This window comes from Trachypithecus francoisi, unplaced genomic scaffold, assembly GCF_009764315.1.
Source record: "Trachypithecus francoisi isolate TF-2019V2 unplaced genomic scaffold, Tfra_2.0 Lachesis_group19, whole genome shotgun sequence".
Taxonomy (NCBI): Eukaryota; Metazoa; Chordata; class Mammalia; order Primates; family Cercopithecidae; genus Trachypithecus; species Trachypithecus francoisi.
The window spans coordinates 34,932,758-34,956,902 of record NW_022681464.1 but is presented as its reverse complement, the minus strand read 5'-3'; the positions used below and the strand labels follow the sequence as shown (position 1 = coordinate 34,956,902).

The 24,145-nt window shown below is 38.4% G+C and overlaps 1 protein-coding gene across 2 annotated transcripts in view; it reads right to left on the bottom strand.

The window, feature by feature from the left end:
* Window positions 1-24,145, bottom strand: part of ROCK1 (Rho associated coiled-coil containing protein kinase 1) — a 155,792-nt gene that overhangs the window by 100,317 nt on the left and 31,330 nt on the right. For both annotated transcript variants that reach the window (XM_033178174.1, XM_033178175.1), the window contains exons 2-4: window positions 15,515-15,596; window positions 1,513-1,613; window positions 826-963 (exon numbers count right to left, since the gene is read on the bottom strand). In XM_033178174.1, coding sequence (XP_033034065.1) covers window positions 826-963; window positions 1,513-1,613; window positions 15,515-15,596 — 321 coding nt within the window. The remainder of the gene's footprint in view (window positions 1-825; window positions 964-1,512; window positions 1,614-15,514; window positions 15,597-24,145) is intronic.

Sequence of the window (24,145 nt, the reverse complement as noted above, 5' to 3'; positions counted from 1 at the left end):
GACAAGTATTATTTGGTGACCTAGCTTAACTTGGTTTCCTCTCACTTTCCCTTCCTTTCCCTTATTATCTCCTCTTCACAAAATAAGAGACAAATAAATGAGGAGACAGCTAAACAAAATGAGAGCCTCATGTCTGGGGGAAAAAAAATCGATATTAAATAAAAGTATCTATTTAAATTTTAATAATATATGACTTCCCTCAAATCTAAGTAGATTAAGTTTTCTGTATCTTCTGTATTTAAAAAGATCTAATTTAAAATTCTGTGTTTAAATTTTATATTTATTTATTATTTTTATTTTTGATACAGGGTCTCACTCTGTTGCCCAGGCTAAAGTGCAGTGACGTGAACACAGCTCACTGCAGCCTCAACCTCCTGGACTCAAGCAATCCTCCTGCTTCAGCCTCCTAAGTAGCCGGGACCACAGGCGTGTACCACCATGCCTCAGTAATTTTTTAAATTTTTTGTAGACATAGGTGTCACCATGTTGCCCAGGCTGGTCTCAAACTCCCGGGCTCAAGCAATCCTCCTGCCTCGTCCTCCCAAAGTATTGAGATTACAGGCCTGAGCCATAATGCCCAGCCCAAATTCTACACTTAAATTAAATTTCCTATATATAAATTCTACAAAAGCATAATTATTTTGTTCTGGCCTTTCTTTCTAGAAATGATTCAACATAATTAAACTTTAAGATTTAAAAGGTAATTAGACAATTTTGTAACTGCCAGTAAATTCTCTATTACTATTCTAAAACACAAACTAAGCTTCTCAGATATGTTTAGTTACAAACTAATAGAGCAATAATGAAAGAGCAGCAAAGTCATACCTGAACAACCCACGGACTATTAGCAAAAGCCATGATGTCCCTTTCTTCCCAGAAAAAAGCAGAATCAGATCTCTTAATCATTTCAAATTTGCTGAGAAGCTTCATAGCATATACCTTCCTGGTGGATTTATGCCTTACCTTTAAAATTGAAAAGGGAAAATAATGAACCTTTTGTTAACATTTAAAGCTCAAGGTTTCACAGAACAATTTACTAAGTGCTTTTAATACTTGTTAAATAATTAAGCTTTACTGTTTCAGTTATTTTTATTTCTTCTCTTCTGCCAAATTACTCCAAGTAGCTAATGTCAAGACTTAATTATCAGAAGTAATGTTTTAAGAAAATCTTTATTTCCTATATTATAAGATACGTTCCCCCCTCCACCCTGCTATGTAAGCTGCTTCCTATTTATAAAGCTTACTACTCTACTGCATTTTAGTCTAATATGACAAGCAAAGATTTATCTTCTGACGCCTGAGACTTCTTCTCTGCCATAGGTACTTGGGGAAAACACTTCCCACTATGGCTGGATTTGACACTAGGTTTTCATACCCTTAGGCAACAATGTCTAAAGGAACTTCAAGCAACAATTCTATAAAAACAGTATTTTCCCAAATAATATGTTAAACACACAAGTGGATTATTTTAATTTAATAAAGTCCTTTTTTATTCTCATTAAAATAACCTACCAATTGAACTTCTCCAAATGCACCTCTACCAATCACCTTCACTACTTCATAATCTTCGGCTTTCATTCGTAAATCTCTGATTTTATTTATTGTGTCTTTATCTGTATGAAAAGAAAAGCTTATCATTTTAAATCACTAAAGTATTACAACTAGCACTACTTATTTTACATTCGAGTTCTTAAGAAACAATGAAAAACAACAAACTTCATTAAGAATTATTTGAAAATATGGTGAAACTTGAAGCTATAAAACAGATAAATGTTCAATTTGCTAAGATTTTTTAAAACAAATTCCAGAATAACTTCATTATAGCTACTAAAGGTTTTTATTAATCAAAATATGACTTAATAGAATGTTTTAAAAACAAATATTACACTACAAACAAAAGTTGAGAATAATTAGCTAATTAGTTCCTGGTATTTTAAGTACACATCAAATCTGAATTTAGGAAACATGAGTAGATATTTTCATGCTAGAATAAATTTTTCTTTTTATAAATAAGGTCAGTTTTAGTGATCCTTTAAAAAAAGATGTAATTTAAGATATCAAAGGCAAATACACCAAAAAAAAAATACAGTAAATTTTCCAACTGGCAATCTTTAATACTTATATCATTACATTTCTCTATTTGAACCTAGATTTTAACTTGAAACACACAGTGAAAATCACTGCAATTATTTATATAAACCTGTCATACTACAAACTACAATAATTCACAAATCCCCACTGGATAGATATTCTAATTCCTAATTTGGTCATAGATTAAATTAGGGCTATTTTAATCCACATGGGTCAACACTGGCATGAGATTACATGGAAAAGCTTCACATTTCCGAGTTGTATAAAATACACAGCAGCTATTAAACTTCAGTTCTAGCTCCTAATAAGAGCTGTATTAATATTCTTGTTTTCCTTTTCAAATGCAAATTTAAAGTCAAGTGTTTGTGTACTTTATGACCAATAAATACAGCAACAGAGAGCAAATTTCTACAAAGTTATAAGAACATTTAATTTTAGGTTACATATTCACTGCAAGATGCATCAGAAAGATAAACAATACTCAATTAATTCACTGCACAAATATTTGTATCTACCACACATCAGGCTGTACAGCACTGGAAATAAAGGTAACTTTAAAATGTAGCTCCTATTCTTTAAGAGTTCAAACACTAGCAAATGAAACAGAAACAATGAAAAAAAGAATTGAAAATAATGTAATAAGGAATATAAACAGTTTTTTGAGTACTAAGGAGGACACCTAACCAAAGCCTGCTGGGGTGAGAGACAGGTAGGAAGACTCCATAAATGATGGTACCTGAAACAAGTCTAAACTGAATAGTAGTGGTTAGCTAGGCAATAGACAATGAAAGAAAGAACAGACCAGGCATGGTGGCTCACGCCTGTAATCCCAACACTTTGGGAAGCTGAGGGAGGCGGAATGTATGAGTTCAGGAGTTCAAGACCAGCCTGGGAAACATGATGAAACCTTGTCTCTACAAAAAATATTTTTTAAAAATTTAGCTGGGTGCAGTGACAGTTTCCTGTAGTCCCAGCTACTCAGGAGGCTAAGGTGGAAGGATCACCTAGGCCTGGGAGGTGAAGGTTGCAGTGAGCCAAGATCACACCAGTACGCCCCAGTCTGGGCGACAGAGTGAGACCCTGTCTCAAAAAAATGAAAGAACAAACAAATATAAGCAGACAAGCAATGTAAACCAAGCACAGAGGAACTATATCTAAGTTCTATGTTGCTGGAGTCTCAAGTTTGTCGTAAGGACTGACAGAAGAGGCTGGAAATCCCCAGATAAGTTCAAGAGCTTGAACTTTACCTGTCAGCCAGTAGTTATAGTAATAACACTATTATTTAAGTGTTATTTACATATTAAAGTTTTCACATTAAAGTTTAAAGTAGCTCTCTATATAAAATAGATCAAAGAAACTGCTCTGTTCTAAAGGAGGTTAAAGGTGTCAGAGAAGAGACAGAGCCTCATCTACAGCCCCTGAAGAATTCTCTGGAATCTGCTAGGAACTGAGAAACACCACTACTATGGGCAGGAAGCCATGAAAAGGAATTACAGTGGACAAAACAACATAGTCAAGCTTACATTTCAGGAAAACTACTCTAGGGAATATGTAGAAGATGAGTTCAATAAAGGCAAGACAGGAGGTGGGGAGAATTTCAAGAGTATTGTAATACCCCAGATGAGACAGAAATTTCTGAACCTGGATAATATAATAGCCTGTGAGGTTGAGAAAAGATTCTTGGATCTAGCTATTTGAGCTAGAATAGGCTGTAGAGTCTTGACAAAGGCTGCAGACAAGTCATTTAAAATCTAAAAGATCTTTCTATGTTCTGCTGCCTTGGATTTTAGCTTGTTCTAATACAGGTTTACGTGCTAATAAGTGTAAGTGCCTCTGTTGGATGGCTTTCAGTCAAACTCAGAGTTTTTATGGTCCCAGTTTTCCTAGTTCATCTCACCAATGGTCCAACCTAGAACTAATCAAGAACTTAATGGTAAAATTCTAAGCATTAGACTTTAGTTTCCCAAACACTCAGGACTATGTATTCACACCCACCCAAATCTCAGGATCTTAAACAGAAGCCTATTTATTGTAAAGTAGTCATGTAAGAAACCCACTCTTGGTCTAGGGGTACTATATAGCCTGAACTTTGTAGGCTTATGGCTCCGTTGAGACGGAAAACAATGCATGCACTAGAACGCGGTTCCCAACCCCTGAGCCGCAGACCTGTACCGGCATGGCCTATTAAGAACTGGGCCATACAGCAGGAGATGAGCAGTGGGTGAGCAAGCATTGCCATCTGAGCTTCATCTCCTGTCAGATCAGCAGTGGTCCTAGATTCTCACAGGGGCACAAACCCTATTGTGAACTGCACATGCAAGGGATCCAGGTTGCATATTCCTTATGAGAATCTTTTTTTAATGCCTGATGATCTGAGGTGGAACAGTTTCAGAAAACCATCCCGTCCGCCACCCCCTCAACCCCCATCCTGTCCATAGAAACATTATCTTCCACAAAACTGGTCCCTGGCGCCAAAAAGTTTGGGGACTGCTGCTCTAAAGAGAAATAATAAGTACATAAATAAATATGTAACTTAATTTCACATTGTGATACATATTCTAAAGAAAATAAGACCAAGCTTTCCCAAGTCTGTAAGGGGAGACTCTAGGCTAATTCTTCAGTCACTTCAAACTCTGCATTGATTCCTTAAATAAACAAGAGTCAAGGAAAACAACTCAAAATTGGTTATTTTTTTAATTGACTATTGATGCCACTCCCAATGCCCTCAATTCTTTGAGCAGCTATTCTTGCCCAAAGGCTAACAGTCTTAGGCAAGTTTTTCTCTCTGTACACATTTGTTTGGCTGCTGCAATCACATACCATCAGTGAACAGCTTTCTCTGCTCGGCTAGTGAATACACCACTTGTATGCTTACATAACATTGCAGCCTTTTTTATTTTTTTATTTTTGTTAAGCCTGCATGATCATTTTTCTTTATGAAGAAATTTTACGGGGATGAGATACTCCGTTTTAAATTTTCTCTTTTTTCTTACTGTTGCTGTCCTATGTCGGGAAGATCATAGTGAGTGCTTAGTCTGGGAATGTCCAATGTACACTGTATTCCTTTAGCACAGCTACACTGTCACTGCACAATTTAAAAAAATGCTTTGTCACCTAACTTGATAAAAATAATGCATATTCCATTATGCTTCAAAAGGACAACATTTGGACTGGGCATGATGGCTCACACCTGTAATCCCAGTGCTTTGGGAGATGGAGGCAAGAGGACTGCTCAAGGCCAGGAGTTCGAGACCAGCCTGGACAACACAGCAAGACTTGTCTTTACAAAAAATTTAAAAATTAGCCAGGTCCATGGTGGCATGCACCTGTAGTCCCAGCTACTTGGAAGGCTGAGGGAGAAGGACTGCTTGAGCCCAGGAGTTCGAGGTTGCAGTGAGCTATGGACGTGCCACTGCATTCCTGCCTGTGTGACAGCCTCTTAGGGGAGAGGAAAAAAAGACAACATTTCAAGTATACTGTTCTCTTCTTGCTTTGACACAATGCATATGCACTGGTAATAGAAAATAAAATGTGGTATGGTGGTACTTACAGCACTCAAAACTCAAGCTGTAACAGCATCACTGTGATGTCTATTGTGCTGAGCAGCAGTGTGAAGTGAGGAGAGAATTACATATGGTCTCTGTTGTAGCTACTCAGTTTAGGTGTTGTAGAACAAAAGCCGCCACACACAATACACTTTTTAAAGTATGGCAACATCCCAAGAAAACTTTATTTATGGACACTAAAATCTGAATTTCCTATTATGTCACATTCATAATATATTATTCTTTTGACTTTTTTTAATCATAAAAAATACATAAACATTCATAAAAAAATACAAAAAACATGCTTAGTTCATGAGCCATAGTGGTGAGTGAGATGTGGCCTGTGGGCTGTAGTTCACCACCTCCTGCTCTAATAAAACCCAGTGGCCCTCTGAGGGCACTGCTTCCCCACAGCTCTCAAGTGGGGACCTTTACTTATCCACATGCCTTAGACTACCGACCCTGAAAATGGGAGATCTCCACATCCCCACCCTTAAATCTGCTAGCTTTGATTTTCATTAGGTTGTACTTCCCACCTCTCATTGTTGCTGTAATCCACTGACTCTCAGAGGTCACCACGTCTCATTGCTAGACAGTTTTACTTCTGATTTACTGAACTTCTCTCCAATATTTTCCTGTTTCAATTCTTAATAACTTTAATGTACCCACAGACAATACTTACAGTACCTTGGCCTCTCAACACCTATACTTCTCTCCTTCAATGATCTTGTCCTCTATGTTACCTTGGTCACTCATTTCCATGGTCACATACTAGACCTTGTCATTACTAGTAATTACAATCTTCCCACAATTTCAATTAGAAAACTTACATTCTCTAAGCACTCTCTTATAGCTTTCCTGCTTAGTTCCTCTAGTATCTTAACTCCAACAACCCCAGCCCCACCAGGACCTCCGATCCATTGATCCTACTCCACTCGTACTTTCCCTCACTGCACTGATAGCCTCTCTTTCCTACCTACCCAGCTTACATGGTCAATTGTTATAATCACTCCCTTGCATATACCTTTAATGTCATGAGCTCTCTTCTGCCTCACTTTACTTAGTTTGGCAAAACAATAATTCTATTACAGTTAAATCCAACTCTCCAACTACTCTATGTCAGCACCCATGCAGTTAAATATGTCTCGATAAATACGTAAAATCACAATGACTGATCCTATTTTAAAATTCATAATCACAAACATCAAGTTGGCCTTTAGTTCTACTTGGCAATCCTAAATTTCTAGTAACTCTCCCACTCTCCTAGAGACATATTTCAAGTTTTCTTCTTTCTTCACACACCTCCTACAGCTCTCCCACTGATCCTCATTCACAGCTAATGATCTTGTTTGGCTACTACCCTGAAACAAACGAAACAGAAGAAAACTACCACGGACTTACCACCACTTATACACTTACCTATCAGCATGTACAAGCATATATTTTGTCTTTTCACCTTTTACTATGGGAGACTACTTCTATCTTAAGTCAAACCCTCCATTCATGCACTAGATGTCATCCTTTTTTATTACTGTAGTTCAAGGACATTGCTCAAGCAATTCTCCCCTTTCTCCTTTACTACTAAGCTTTCCCCTTCCTAACTGGATCCCACCATGCTGTTTTCTCTCCCATCTTAGAGAAACAAACAAAAATAATCTCTTGATCCCATTTCTCTCAGCAGCTACTGTCCCATTACTCAACTCCCTACTGTAGCAAAATTTCTCATAAGTTGTCTACACTTTCTGTGACTAAAATCTTTCCTCTTATTTGCTCTAAAACTCACTTCAGTTCGGTTCTGGCTTTTTTTTTTTTTTTGAGACGGAGTCTCGCTCTGTAGCCCAGGCTGGAGTGCAGTGGCCGGATCTCAGCTCACTGCAAGCTCCGCCTTCCAGGTTTACGCCATTCTCCTGCCTCAGCCTCCCAAGTAGCTGGGACTACAGGCGCCCGCCACCTCGTCCGGCTAGTTTTTTGTATATTTTAGTAGAGACGGAGTTTCACCGTGTTAGCCAGGATGGTCTCGATCTCCTGACCTCGTGATCCACCCGTCTCGGTCTCCCAAAGTGCTGGGATTACAAGCTTGAGCCACCGCGCCCGGCCATCGGCTCTGGCTCTTAACCTTTCTTTTAAAACTACTTGTCAAAGTCACAAAGGAGCATCATGTTGCTAAATCCAATGGTCAATTCTCAGCTCTCATCTTGATATATCAGTGGCTTTAACGGTTTGATCACTCTCTCCTGATACATACTTTTCACTAGACTTTCAGGACACAACATTCTTCCAATAATACTGAAAATTTTACTTTTCAACCTCGGTAGTCTCAGTTGCCTTAGTGGTTCCTCCCCTTCTCTCAGATTTCTTAACACTAGAGCATTCCAAGGCTCAGTCCTTGATGGTGACTTCTTCTCTATCTACACTCACTTCTCTGGCTTTAAAACCATCTACATATCAATTTCCACATTTTTATCTCTAGTCTAGACTTCTCTCTTAAACTTCAAACATATATATTCAATTACTTTCAAAATATATCCTCTCTTGAAAAACACCTCAAATTTAACGTGCCAAAAACTGAAGACATATTCTCACCCAAAACTTAAACCTATGTGTCTCACACTTTGGCTGATGTCTCAATTTTGCTCAGGACAAAACCGAGGGGCCATTCTTGACTCCTTTTTTTCTTACACTCCACATCATATCTCTCAGGAAAATATGTTGGCTGTCTCTTTGAAATATTTCTGGAATCCGATAACTCTCCCCCTCTACATTGCTACTATGCTAGACCAAGTCCCCATCATCTCTTCCTTGGATTACTGCAATAGACTCTCAACTGATTTCCCTGTGTCCATTCTCAACACAGGGTGATGTTCTTAAAACACAAGCCTGATCATGTCACTTCTCTGCTCAAGTCTCGAATGTCTTGCCATCTCACCCAGAGCAAAAGCCCAAGATTTTACAATGGCCTACCAGACTCGACATGACCTAGCCTCCCTATCTCCTTACTTCTATGATATCATCCTACAATTCTCTCCCCTGCCTAGTCCTCTCCAGCGACACTGGCTTCCTTGATGTTCCCCAAACAGGTCAGGTACACTCTCCTCCCTCCAGGCCTTTGTACTAGCTGTTCCTCTGTATGCCACTCTCTCCCGAGACATCCACATGGCTAACTCCCTCAACTACTTCAACTCTTTTTTCAAATGTCACCTTTTAGCAAGGCCTCCCCTGGACACCTTACCTAAAACAGTAAACTTCTCAGAACTTCCAATCCTTCTTAAACTGTTTTATCTTTTCCTATGGCAGATTTCGACCTCTTTGTTATTCACAAAATTAGTTTTATGCAAAATAATACTTGCAAAATTATAAATCTGGTAAGTTCTCATTCATTCTAAAACCTCCAAATAGGATGTTGTGACCACCTAGACCCTTTTAGCAATTTCTGATTGTCAACTATATGAGTCAGGTAAAGCTGGCAGAAAGCTAAGATTCAGAGAAGTGAAATACTACTATACAACATATTCAGCAAGAAATGAAATGAGCAAATTGAGTCATAAATAGGAACCACAGTCTTGACAACCACTAACTAGCTAATCGTTAGAGCTAGTAGTTTAGAGTTAACCATTCTCCAAATGATCACAAGTTAGCAAAAGGACCAGTACAAAAAGGCTAACTTATAGCTTCTGGGTTACCAAAAATTCAAAAGGATTTCGATCACATATAAACTCTTGGATCTAATTTTCAAGAAAGCAAATGGATGATTTTTCCTAACACTGTTTTAAAAATTGGCCAGGTGCTGTGATTCACACCTGTAATCCCAGCACTTCAGGAGACCAAGGCGGGCGGATTGCTTGAGGTCAGGAGTTCAAGACCAGCCTGGCCAACATGGCGAAACCCCGTCTCTACTAAAAATACAAAAATTAGCTGGGCATGGTGGTGGACACCTGAGGCACAAGAATCACTTGAACTCAGAGATGAAGGCTGCAGTGAGCCGAGATCAGGCCACTGCACTCCACCCTGGGTGACTGACTAACACTCTGTATCAAGAAAAAAATTAAATTAAATTGAAAATAAATAAAAATCATACTTTATACCCAGTGAATTTTACTTCTAGGAATTTATCCTAAGGAAATGAGACACAACGTGGGACAAAGATTTCTACAATAAAACAGTTTTTACAATTTTAAAGAGTAAATAATTTCATATACATATAATAGAGTATTAGGCAACATTTAAAATTGTGTTGAATAATTACATAGAATTATGTTCAGCATATAGTGTTGTGCAAAGAATAGAATAAACTGCATACAGTATATGAACTTGATTTTCTAAAAACATAATTATATACTGATTACAGATATGAATTTTTTTAAAGGCCAGAAGAAAATATGCCAAAACAATAATTGCAGTCATCTCTGAGTTTGGTGAGACTACAGATTATTCTGCCACGTTTTCTATATATTTTAAGTTTTTTATAATGACCCTTTCTTGCTTTTCTAATGAAAAAAAAAAAAAAAAGATGTATTTTTGCCTAGCCTGAGATCCTAGATTACAAAATGTACCATTACTTTACGTACCACTAGAGATTCTAAGACACATTCTAATTTCAAAAATGTTCAAATTTTTTTAAATGTCAGAATAGGTAAAATATGGTAATAAACATTAAATACCACGTACTGTTTGACCAGAATACTGCTACTCTGCCTAAAAAAGCCCAGTATACATTGCACACTTTTAGAGTAGTGAAAGCAGCCCTTAAAAGCTCACAAATTAAACTTACTTGAAAAATTAACAAGAATGTTATATTCAATTCCATAAAAATCTGATTTTCTTTTCTTTTTTCTTGAGACAGGGTCTCTGTCGCGCAATCTCAGCTCACTGCAACCTCCACCTCGGAGTTCAAGCAATTATCCCACTGCAGCCTCGCAAGTAGCCGGGACTACAGGCAAACACAATGCACAACTAATTTTTGTATTTTTGTAGAGACAGGGTTTCGCCATGTTGCCCAGGCCAATCTCAAACTCCTGGGCTCAAGTGATCTACCCACCTCAGCCTCCGAAAGTGCTGGTATTACAGATGTGAGCCACTGCACCCAGCACGGTTTTAATTAAGAAAAGTACTTAATGTCCAAATGCTCAAATAAAATCATGCTCTAGGAAGATGTGCTACATTTTGACTGCACAGGCACATATGCACGCATCCACCCACCCACATACACACAGAATAATCCAGTTTGATAAACAGACTAACAAAAAATAAATATAAATTAAAAATCCAGACTCCTAAATTCAAACTCCTCAACAACATGGCAAAAAAAAAAAAAAAATTGATCTTGTTAGTGACTGTCCAGTCTTATATTTCTACATAAGCTACTCCCCACAACTATGCTCTAGCAATGCCTAGTTATTTGCAATTACCTGTATAAGCCATACTGCTTCATCTCTGTGCCTTTGCAGATGTTATCACTAACCTAAAATGACTTCCCCCACCACCTTATCTGACCAAGTTACTATTAAACAAGATCTAATCTTTTATCTCCTCTTTAGACATTCCTGATTCCCTCTTGAGCACAAGGTATGACTCCCTTCTCTGGGACAACATTATTTCCCTATATTTCACCTAACAATCTGAACTGGGATTGTTTATATAGGTCTGTTTCTTCTATTACATTGTATGTCCCCACAATCCTTAAGGATACAGACTATACTTGTACTTGATGCTACTGAAATATTAAAAACACTTAGTGACATTATATGCAAATGGGGATAAACACATACTGCATTTATCTATTCAGGAACAACAGAAAAGCCACATATATTTACTCCAAAGTAATAAAAGTATACATTTAAAAATCAATCTTGAGTTTCTCAAAATGTTAAACATAGAATTACCATATGACCCACCAATTCCACTTCTAGGTATATACGCAAGAACAATAAAAACATATGTCTACACAAAAACTTCTACACAAATGTCCATAGCAGCATTATTCATAAAAGCCAAAATAGAATACAAATGTCCATCAGCTGATGAGCAGATAAACAAAATGTGGTACATCCATACAATGGAATACTATGGCAATTAAAAAGAATGAAATACACATGCTACAACACTGATGAACAATGAAAACATGCTAAGCCAAAGAAGGCAGTCACAAAAGACCATTTTACTGACGATTCCATCCATAGGAAATGTCTCTGTAGAGCTGGCAAATCTACAGAGACAGAAAATAGATTAGTGGTTGCCTAAGGCTAGAAGCCTGGGGAGAAAAGGAGAGTGACTTAAAGTTAATGGGTGTTGGCAAATCTATACAGACAGAAATTAGATTAGTGGTTGCCTAGGGCTGGAAGCCTGGAGAGAAATGGAGACGGACTGTTAATGGGTATGGGGTTACTTTATGAAGTGATGAAAATGTTGTAAAAGTAACTGTGGTAATGGTTGCACAACTCTGTAAATATATATACACTCAAGCTCACTGAATCGTACACTTTAAATGGGTGAATTTTATAGTATGTAAATAACTTAATAAAGTTGCTTTAAAAAATCAATCTTGAGTTTGGCAATGATTTTTACATGACACAAAAAGCACAACCAGGCCGGGCGCGGTGGCTCAAGCCTGTAATCCCAGCACTTTGGGAGGCCAAGACGGGCGGATCACGAGGTCAGGAGATCGAGACCATCCTGGCTAACACGGTGAAACCCCGTCTCTACTAAAAAAATACAAAAACTAGCCGGCAAGGTGGCGGGCGCCTGTAGTCCCAGCTACTCGGGAGGCTGAGGCAGGAGAATGGCGTAAACCTGGGAGGCGGAGCTTGCAGTGAGCTGAGATCCGGCCACCGCACTCCAGTCCGGGCGACAGAGCGAGACTCCGCCTCAAAAAAAAAAAAAAAAAAAAAAAAAAAAAAAAAAAAGCACAACCAATGCAGAAATAGTTTATAAGTTAGATTTCAACAAAATTAAAATTTTTGCTCTATGAAAGACATTATGCAAACGAAAACTGACAGTAGCAAATGCAGCAAGGATGCAGAACAACAGAAACTCTGATTCATTGTTGGTGGGAATGTATAATAAAATGGTATAGCCACTTTGGAAGACAGTTTGGCAGTTTCTTAAGAAGTTAAACCTATTCTTAGCAAACAACCTAGCAATCCTACTTCTGTGTATTTACGTATCTGCCCAAGTCAATTTAAAACTAAATTCATTGCCAGGCGCTGTGGCTCACGCCTGTAACCCCAGAACTTTGGGAGGCCAAGGCAGGCAGACCACCTGAGGTCGGGAGTTTGAGATCAGCCTGACCAACATGGAGAAACCCTGTCTCTACTAAAAATACAAAATTAGCCAGACATGGTGGTGCATGCCTGTAATCCCAGCTTCTCGGGAGGCTGAGGCAGGAGAACCGCTTGAACCTGGGAGGCAGAGGTTGCAGTGAGCCGAGATTGCACTATTGCACTCCAGCCTGGTGACAACAGTGAAACTCCATCTCAAACAAAACAAAACAAAACAAAAAAACCTAAATTCATGCAAAACCTTGTACTCGAATATTTACAGCAGCTTTATTCATAATTGGCCCAAACAGGAAATAACAAATATGTTCTTCAACAGAGGAATGAACCAACCAACCAAGGTACATCCATTCAATAGAAGGTTGCTCTGCAATTTAGTGGAAAAAAGGAACAAGTTACTACTTCACACAACACGGACAACATGCAGGAATCTAAAATGCATTTTTAAGCCTCCCACCGTGCCTGGCCTTCACTCTTGATAGTATCTTTGAAGCACAAATAAAAGTTTTTAATTTTGATGATGCCCAGTTTATCTATTTTCCTTTGCATTTCCGTATGAATTAAAGAATTGCTAGTCACTTTATACAAAAAACTGTCTGCTAAGGTTCTGAGAATATACGGGCTCTATAGATCAATTAATTTGGGGACTGTTAACATTTTAATACTGAATTGTCCAATCCATGAACACTGAGTATCTTGTTAGGTCTTCTTTAATTTCTGTCTACAATGCTGTATAGTTTTCAGTATACAGGTTTACACATATTTTGTCAAATTTACTCCTAAATTTTTCATGTTTTTGCTTCTATTGTAAATAGTGCTGTATTTGTTATAATAAATCAATTTCCAATTGCTTGTTGTTAATAAATGTATGTGCAACTGCTTTTTGGATATTAATCTTCTAACTTTCAACCTTGCTTAACAAACTTACTAGTTCATGTAGCTTTTTTGCAGAATCTTGAGGATTTTTGATACGGAAAATCATGCTGTCTAAATTGAGAAAGTTTTACTTCTTCCTTCTCAATCTGTATGGCTTTTCTTTATTTTACCTGATGGCACTGTCTAGAACTTCTAAGATGATGTCAAATAAAAGTGGTAAGAGAGGACAGATTTGCCTTTTCCCATCTTAGGGGAAAAGCATTTGTCTTAAACAAGTAGATAAAATCTGAACTGTAGGTTTCTTGTAGATTCCCTTTATTGGGGAAAGGAAGCTTTCTTCAATTCCTAGTTTGCAAACAGATATTTTTAAATTGTGAATGGATATTACATTTTACCAAATGCTTTTTCTGCATCTACTAAATTTCCTTTTTAAAGTACGTTAATATGGTAAATTAAACTAATTGATTTTTGAATTTTATACTAACTTAGTAATCCTGGCATAAACTATCCTTGGTCATGATTTTTACCTGCTACATTTGACTTCCCTAAAATTTTGTTATATTATTCTCTGCATTTTTCTCCAATTTAAAAATTAAAATAAATTGTACAGGTTTACCAGTTAAAACAGTTTACTTTAGATTTATACTTTTATTTTACTTATTTCTACTAAAGCATTAATGTCTCTATTTATAAAATAGAATATACAAGCATACTTAACATTATGAAAGCAACAAAGTAGCTAAGTTTAAGGAAGTACGTATTTCATTCTTGCTAGCCATTACTTTAAAAAAAAAAACACGCCCCACCCTCTGCCTTTGTACTAAGGAGTATTTACCCCTCATCTACACCATCTCTGTAAACGCCAGTTACCATTAAGATAAACAGTCAAGCCTCTCCATCTTTTTAGTTCCTTCACTATGTTGTCAGGTAGGGAGGTAAGCAACTATAAACATTAATAAAATTTTACTAATATGTCCATAGGACATGAGAAAGAATTAAAACTTTTATACTTAAAAACTTCTCAGTTCAGAATATGGAACCATATTCAAAAACTCAAATAAAACTAAATAAATTTTTAAAAAATGAAAAACTAAAAGAACATAAAATTTAAAAATTCTAATACAAGATTTCAAAGTATAGAAATGATTTTAAAAATCAAAAAGACATGACTATTTAGAAAAATAAAATCTTTGTAACAAAACACATGTAACCAAAATTGAAAGATAACACCAAAACCAATCAAACTTATATGTATCAACATTTATAGTTTAGAAACAGAAATAACTGAAGGAGGACTTCATGATCTAAATCTTACTAATTCTTTAAGATTAAAAGTTTGAAGTTATAAGTTAATCAAAATTTTAAATTATAATATCCAATCTAAAAAGGAGCCTTCAGAAAAGAATATCTGTAAAATTTAAATATAAAACAGCTTTCATGGAGAAAAATTCTCATATCTCAGCAGTCACTCAAACTCAATGTGCGGTTATTCAAACTCAATGCACAGTTTTTTGAATACTTATTTTAGCTATTTTTCATCCCTTTCTAAGTACTTTGGTTCTCCTAACAGGCATCCAAACTGCTTCTTACACACTTCCTACTAAACTCTATGTAGAAATCATTGATGAAATCACCAAAAAGTAAATAGAAGAAAAAATAAGGGCTTGAATGATCTAAGTCAAAATGTAGTTATATGAAGTCTGTCATTAACCTCCACAAAAAATTACTTACATCTGCTTAAAAAGTTGTCAATATTTTTGTTTTTTCTTAAGGCAGGAAAATCCAAATCATATACCAAAGCATCCAATCCATCCTAAAGAAACAAACAAACAATGGTTAGTTTTTTGGATCACATTATGAAGTTTCCTTTTTTATGAAATAATAAAATACATGCTTTAATATTTAATGTCCCCTAATACATTTTGTGTACATTTAACACCCTCTACAAGATTAGATGAGAGAGAACTGGGAGAAAAGCTGTTTTCATTTCATATGTAGTCTTTGGGCCCAGGGGCAAGAAAATTACCACAGATTGGCTGCAAGTGATTTCAATCCATGAGCTTTTCCCCTCATAAGGACATGAAATTTTATTTTGCATTACTTCTCCTTACTACTGCATTTATCTTTATCTCACAGACATCAAAAACCTACATTTGTTACTATAAATATTTTACAAGGTAACAGCTAAATAATAAAATGTGAGGTTTAATATAAAATAGATACCTCATAATCACAAATGCAAGCTATATACATTTTTAATTATAAAAATGTATTGGATTTTCATGGGTCTTCTTTCTTTCTTTGAGGCACTTTCTAGGTAAACCTAGTAGTAAAGGACACACATGAACTTTTGCATTTTTTCTGTTTTTTTTTTTTTTTTTTTTAAAGGGTCTTGCTCTGTTGGCCAGGCTGGAGTGCAGTGGTGCAATGCTGGTTCAATGCAACCTCCACCTCCTGGACTCAAGCCATCCTCCTGCCTCAGCCTCTAGAGTAGCGGGGACTACAGGCTCACACTACCACGCCTGGCTAAATTTTATCTTTTTGTGTAGAGACAGGGTTTCACCATACTGCCCAGGCTGGTCTTGAACTCCAGACCTCAAGCAATTGCTCCTGCATCAGAGTCCCAAAGTGCTGGGATTATAGGTGTGAGCCACCACGCCTGGCCGAGCTTTTGCTTTTAAGAGGATATTTAAATATTATCTAAGCAAGTGCATGGCAGTGTGAAGGTATACCAAGCAGTACTGAAATGGGAAAGCATCTATTCAGACTATAGCCTGCCGCATGGCAGGAACTGGAAGAACATTCAGATAATCCCAAGCAATCTTCATTACAAAGTCTTACTCTTTGGTAAATGTTGTTTGTATAACTGAACTGCACTATGGGAAAGAATGGCTTCTGCGTAATGCTTAATAATGTAATCAGTTCCAGATGGGTCAGAACATTAAAAAAATAAAGAACAAGGCAAAAGCATTTTAAAGAAAAAAACAGTATATTTAACATGATACTGTTGGGAGGACAAGTCACATAACCTTTCTGAGCCTGTTTTCTTTTTTGTAAAATGAGGTATAATGATTACAACACATAACAGATTTGTAAGAATTAAATGAGTTAATATGTGACGTGTCTGGACCTTAATAGTCTCACTTCTCTCTCTGTTACTGACATTTGAAAGCTCTCAATGTTAGTCTCCCTATTGACAGGAATGACCTACACAGAAAATAGACATTTTAGTCACGTGGTCATAAAACCTTAAAAGTAAATCTTAGGTCATGATGTTAAACCCTTCCCCAGTGCAGTAATCTGAAGTACTTTTGTTGTTGTTGTTACATATGGGCAGCTGAGTTTTGCGTGTCCAAGTATCTGATCATGTGTTTGTTAACGAAAAATGAGCTGCCTCCACTAATTACATATGGTCACTAAGTGTTTGGACGTGGCACCATACACTTTAATTCTACAATACCACGGGATAGTCTATTACTTTTCAGCATCACCCATAAGCAAAACTTGTGTGCCTTTATTAGGGAAATAAAGTTGGCAAGAATGTATTCTTCTACCTTAACCAAAGCATACACCAACTGAGGTTTCTAAGGGGAGTCAAGACTCTGGGGTGGGAGAGAGGGATGCAGGCTTCCATTTTAATGCAGTGGAAAAGCTGCACAATGCAAGCAACGTTGTGCAGCTTTTCCACTACAAATGACGCAGGAATCTTATCTTTTATTCTTATCTTTTATTCAGTTCTCTGAAGTTCCATAAAATAATGCAGAATAAGACTTCCACACTTCCTAAAAGTCCAAATTCTAGTACCAGGACTCGGAATGTTAACATAACATTCATCCAAGTGCAAAAACAATTCACGAGGAATGATGATCAGAGGATATACTTCCACTGGTCCTTTACTTAATTTTATGATTTAGGCACGAGCAAAACTACCCTCTACTTTCACAACATGTCCATCATATAGCTTAATCATCAATTTAAAAATGTAGAGGAGGCCAGGCGCAGTGGTTCACTCCTGTAATCTCAGCACTTTGGGAGGCTGAGGCAGGCATACTGCTTGAGGTCAGGAGTTAAGAGACCAGCCTGGCCAAAATGGTGAAATCCCATCTCTACTAAAAATATAAAAATTAGTCGGGCATGGTGGTGGTGGGCACCTGTAATCCCAGCTACTTGGGAGGCTGAGACAGGACAATCGCTTGAACCCGGGAGGCGGAGGTTGCGGTGAGCCAAAATCATGCCTCCAGCCTGGGTGAAAGGGCGAGACTCCGTCTCAAAAAAAAAAAAAAATGTGGAGGAGAAAATATATAACAGAGGGGCCAATCAATGTCAAAAAATTACAGTAATTAAATTCTTTGCTACTAATAGTTGAACAAGAGTAGCAGACCAGTTGTAGCAGTTATATGTTAAAAGAAGGTAGTTACATAAGAGAAGTATTTTCACATATACACACAAAGTCAGGCATAATCAATTAAAAGTATAACATTTTACAGTGATCTTTAAAGTAAAAACACTTCACATTTCCTGAGAAGCACTGATATGGGTGGGAGGGGGAGCAGAGGGAAGAGGAGGTAGAGGCCTGTTGTGTTATGCCACAACAGAGTTGAAGCAGAAGCAGAAGCAAAAGAAAATTATTCAACGCTACTGCAAACTTTAGTTTTCTGGATAGATCTGAATTAACAAAAATGAGTCAGGAGTAAAACATCACTTAGGATTAAATCCATTAAAAATAATACATTATAAGGCATGAGAATTCAACGAGGAAAGGACAGTTACACTATTACAAGAAACATTCATTTTTAGGTAAATTTTCAAAATCTAAATGCTTATTATTCTAAACCTAATAGACATATTTTTGGAGAAACACTACCCCACCCTCAAAATTCACTGAAAACTATGGCAGCAAAACTGGGGCTTCTGAAAACCAAACTACTTCTAAAATGGACTGACCGCTGGTACTAAAGAGTGCTGACAAACTCTAATAAGAGAGGATAATACCATTTAAAGAAAATGCTTTTGGTATATGTAGTAAAATGTTGTTTTAACTAAGTCCCTTAGGCCAGATGTCATGGCTCACAACTGTAATCCCAGCACTTTGGGAGATCAAGACAGGAGGATCACTTGAAGCCAGGAGTTCAAGACCAGCCTAGACAGCATAGCATGATCCTATCTCCACAAAAATAAAAGTTAAAAATAAAAATAAAAATAGCTGGGCGTGGTGCCACATGCTTGCAGTCCCAGCTACTTGAGAGGCTGAGGCAGGAAGATCGCTTGAGCCCAGGAGCTCGAGGCTACAGTAATCTATGATTACGCCACTGCACCGCAGCCCGGGTAACAGAGTGGGACCCTGTCTCTAAAAACCAATCAGTCGATCAATCAATCTTTCTTCACTTCATAAAGAAATAATTCATCAAAATTAAGCACAGCTATGAAAATGAAAACAGAATTTCCTTAGGGACTTTTAACAACCTGATATTAAATACAATTAATATCTGTTTAACTAGTGTGACATTATTATACCCATGTCAATGCTGCCCAGGACATTTATAATCAATAAATAAGTAAATAATGTTCCAAATTATCTAGTACAACAAACAATGGCTCTTCCCAATCAGTTTCCAATCACACCTTTGTCCAGCCTGTTTCTCTACATGTACATAGCTGGGCTTATGCCACAGTGTGCTACCAGCCATTTCCCAAATAAGCCAGGCTCACTCTACCCTATGGAACCTCTGCACCTGCTCTATTCTCCAGCTGGAATGTGAACATTCTTACATTAAGACTGCCTCAAAATGTCCCTCACTTTGTGCTGCCTTCCCCAGTGCCCTGAGGCAATGTTATATGACCTCCTTTGTGCTATTACAGAAATTATGTATTTAGCTGTTATACTGTAATTATTTATTTCTAAATCTGCCTCCTCTCTGCAGGAAAGCAGAAAAAGAAAATACTTCCTGTCTCTGAGAGTTCAGAGGTTAGTAGGTAGAAAAAGTAAATATAGGATATCGAGTGTTGTAAGTAGGTACTACATAAACAGAGAAAGGGCTGTTGGGGCTTTACAGAGAAGATGAAATTTGAGCTGAACCTTGAAGAACAGAATTATGAAGGAATAAGACAGAAGTGGGGCAAGGCAATCTAGAAGTGAAAAGCAAGGAGAATTCAGAGAATGAGAGTAGAATGTTCTGGACTGGGAAAGGTGAGAAGGAGATGAAGCAGAAGGAGTCAAAGCTGTGACAATGAGGTAGGGAATGTTAAAGGTATAACATACCAGGAGAAGAATTTATCTTCTGATAATTTGGAACCAGAGGAATTTCTGCAGTAGGGAGAGTGGCATGACTAGTTTTTATTTTAGTAGACTGTCAATGATAAAGATGATAAATTAAAAGCAAAAGAGATAGGTGGAGATGAAAGCGACTAGGAGAATACTGTGGTAATACAAGCATAAAAGGATAAAAGACTGAAAAACTGGGGAAACAGGAACAGGGCATTAGAAGCAAAATAATCTGATGAATAACTGAAAGAGGAACAGGAAGGGTTGAAAATGATTATATGATCTTCAAGTTGATGTAAGTAGATAGCAACTTCATTAAACAAGGCAGATAATATAATTTGGAGAGAAGACAAATATTTCAGACACACTAAATCTGAGGTCCTTTGGGATATCATTTCATGGATAACTAGATGGTAACTGGATATAAGTTTGGGTTTAACAGAGAGACTGGGACTGTAATATAGATTTGGGAGTCATGAGAGCACACTTAAATCTGTGAGAACATATGCAATTATCCAACAAGAATAAACAGGGAGAGTGGAGAAAGACTCAAGAATAGAACCCTGGGAAACACTAACATTTAAGAGGTACACAAAGCAGGCTGGGTGCAGTGGCTCACGCCTGTAATCCCCGTACTTTGGGAGGCCAAGGCGGGCAGATCACCTGAGGTTGGAGTTCGAGACGAGCCTGACCAATATAGAGAAACCACTTGTCCATTAAAATACAAAAAATTAGCCGGATATGGGGACGCCCGCTTGTAGTCCCAGGTACTCGGGGGGCAGAGGCAGGAGAATCACTTGAACCTGGGAGGCGGAGGTTGCAATGAGCCAACATCGCGCCACTGCACCCCAGCCTAGTGACAGAGCAAGACTCTGTTTCGAAAAAAAAAAAGGAAAGAAAAGGAAGAAAAGCAAAGAAGTACACAGAGCAAAAATGGTAGAGAAGGACACAGAGAAGAGAAGAAAGACAGAAAGAATAGTACCAACGAAGCTGAGAAGGAACTTAAAAAGCAGAAATGCCTTAAGAATGAATTTAAAACACCTCAGGCAGTCAAACAGAATAGAGAATGCAAAAGAAGCCAAATCATTTGCCATTTAAACATCACTGATGGTTGCATAACAACGTGAAAGATTTAATGCCACAGATTTATACATTTAGCATCAGTTAAATGGGCTAGGTGGCTCACGCATGTAATTCCAGCACTTTGGGAGGCCAAGGCGGGAGGAACACTTGAGGTCAGGAGTTCAAGACCAGCCTGGCTAATATGGTGAAAACTCATCTCTACTAAAAAGACAAGAATTAGCTGGGTGTGGTGGAAGGCACCTGTAATCCCAGCTATTCAGGAGGCTGAAGCAGGAGAATCACTTGAACCCAGGAGGTGGAGGTTGCAGTGAGCCGAGATCGTGCCACTGCACCCCAGCCCGGGTGATGGAGGGAGACTGTCTCAAACAAAAAAGAAACAGTTAAATGATAAGTTTTATGATATGTTTTTGTGTGTGTGTACAAATAAACACACACATAAAAATTTCTGTATTTGTATTAGAGATGGGGTTTCACCATGTTGGCCAGGCTGGACTAAAACATCTGACCTCAAGTGATCCTCCCCTCTTGGTACACACACACACACACACACACACACACACAGCCACAATTTATTTTAAGTCACTATCAGATGTCACCAAATTGATGGACTAGGAAGCTCCAAGCTCTCCTTCACCCACAGAAACATCAAAAGTAACAAGCTATCTGAAACAGGTCTGCAGAAGTTCTGGAAAATTTAGGTTTATAGCAAACAAGCAAATATCCAATCAAGTAAAAGCTATCCCAAATGGTAGGAAAGTGTTACGGCAGGTTACTTGCTCTTGTCCCACCCGCTAAGGATAGTCTTAAGTCTTGAGCAGGTAGTAGACTGGTTCCTCCTCTTACCATCCCCCCAAACCTTGAACCCAAGGGGGTAGAATAAGACCATACTGTGTATGTTCATTCTATCTTGTATGGGAGATACCTGAAGGACTAAGGCAAGACCTAAACTCTGTTTCACATAATTCAGAATACAGGCAGGAAAAGCAGCAGGCGCTGCTCATAAAGGCTCCAAGGAAGCTAACTACAAAACCTACTGATACACCTGAGGTAAAAGACGGGGAAGTAGGGAGGACTAGTGGACACAACACAAAGAATAGACCATCTAGGCCCAGAGGAGAAGCAGGGTGAGACTCTTTGGGAAATGAGATGATTCAAAAGCAGCCATGTATACAGGAGAATTTAAAAAGCCATGTGAAGCCCAGGCAAAGAAGCATGCTAAGAAAAATCCTGAGAAGATCCTAAGCTCTCATCTCATCTGAGTTTCATCCTGAAACTCAGAACAAGCCTAGCTAAGTGGTAAAGGAGTACCCCAGCAGAGGGCAAATCTGCAAAGACTGAGAGGTGGTTCTCTTTGTTTTCTGAGGCTTTCTTGGTATGTATTGGAGCACCTGACATTCAAGGAAATCTCTGCCCAAACATTAGCTGAATACAAGCTAAAGGAATCAAGACTTCAGTAATCACCCACAGTAAGGAATAGTCTTTGCAAAAACAATTTGGAAAAGTCTCAAAACAAATGCATTATAGCCATTTGTACTACAGCCATCAGCAAGAAAAAACAAACAGGCCAGGCATGGTGGTTCACGCTTGTAATCCCAGCACTTTGGGAGGCCAAGGCAGGCGGATCGTTTGAGCCCAGGAGTTCGAGACTAGCCTGGCCAATATGGCGAAACCCCGTCTCTACTAAAAATACAAAAATTTGGCAGGGTGGTGGCGTGCGTCTGTGGTCCCAACGACTTGGGGGGCTAGGGCGCGAGAATCATTTGAACCCGGGAGCGGGGGGCTGCAGTGAGCTGAGATGGCACCACTGCACTCCAGCCTGGGTGACAGAGCGAGACTCTATCTCAACACACACACACAGACAGAGAGAGAGAGAGAGAATGAGAGAGAGAGAGAGAGAGAGAGAGGAGAGAGAGAGAGAGACAGAAAACCTAGTGTAGTAGGAGTTATTAAGAAATTATTTTAGGCAGATAGAAAAAAAAGGGTCCTTTGGAAGGTGTTTTGCAGCTCTTGTCCAGCAGGAAAGCCCGGGACACCTGTGCTGTAATGGCAGTCTGAGTCGCTGGAGGCAGGGGTTTGAGCTCCAGGACCCATCAGTCCTGCTGGACCATCTGTGAGACTAGTTCTGAACCCAGAACAAAAGACCAAAGCAGGTCTGTCTCCAGTAGTCTCCACCACAGGCTGGACAGGGTCGAGGTGGCTTCGTCTTGCTTCCTGGGCATTCCTTCTTAAAATGCCCAGACTGACCACATTGATAACAGCTAGAGGATGCACCTTGGGGATTCTGGACTTTACAAGATTGTAATGCTGCTACTAGAGCCTCTGTTTTTCTCTTGTACTACTTCTCCTTTTCTCGGGCTTCCTCCCAATCCCTATTGTAAAAGACTGAAGTGGCTATTCTCAGGAGGCTTTCTAGGGTGCTCTCTGGTTCTATTGCTTGCTTCTGTAGCTTTCTTTTAATATCAGGAGCTGCCTGTGTAATAAACTTGTCCTTCAGGATGAGCTGTCCCTCAACTGAATCGGGGTATAGAGAGGTGTGCTTTATTAGTGCCCCTCTCAGCCTTTCCATAAAAGCTGTGGGATTCTTGTCTGGTTTTTGGTCTATCATGGACACTTTAGAGTAACTGAGAGGTTTAGCCGTGGTCTTCCATAGGCCTTCTATTATACACCTTAAAAAGTGCTTCCTTTTCCATTCATCTGCTGAGTTATTGGGATCCCAATTAGGGTTATTTAACCGGAACTGCTTCCCTTCCTTGTGGGAGTGAAGTTTCTACCTCTTCCTCACCTTCCTTTTTCTTCCCTTTTTTAACTTGGTCTGCTATAAGAGATATGTTGTTCATCTCCATAATTTTCTGCTGCTTGCGGAACTCTCTGCTTTTCAGTTGCAGGGAGGGTTTGACTTAGCAGCAACACAACATCCCTCCACGTGAGATAAAATACCTGAGTTAAATTTCAGAAAATTTCTACACGCCTATCAGGGTCATTAGAAAATTGACCTAAGTCTCCCTTTATTTGCTTAA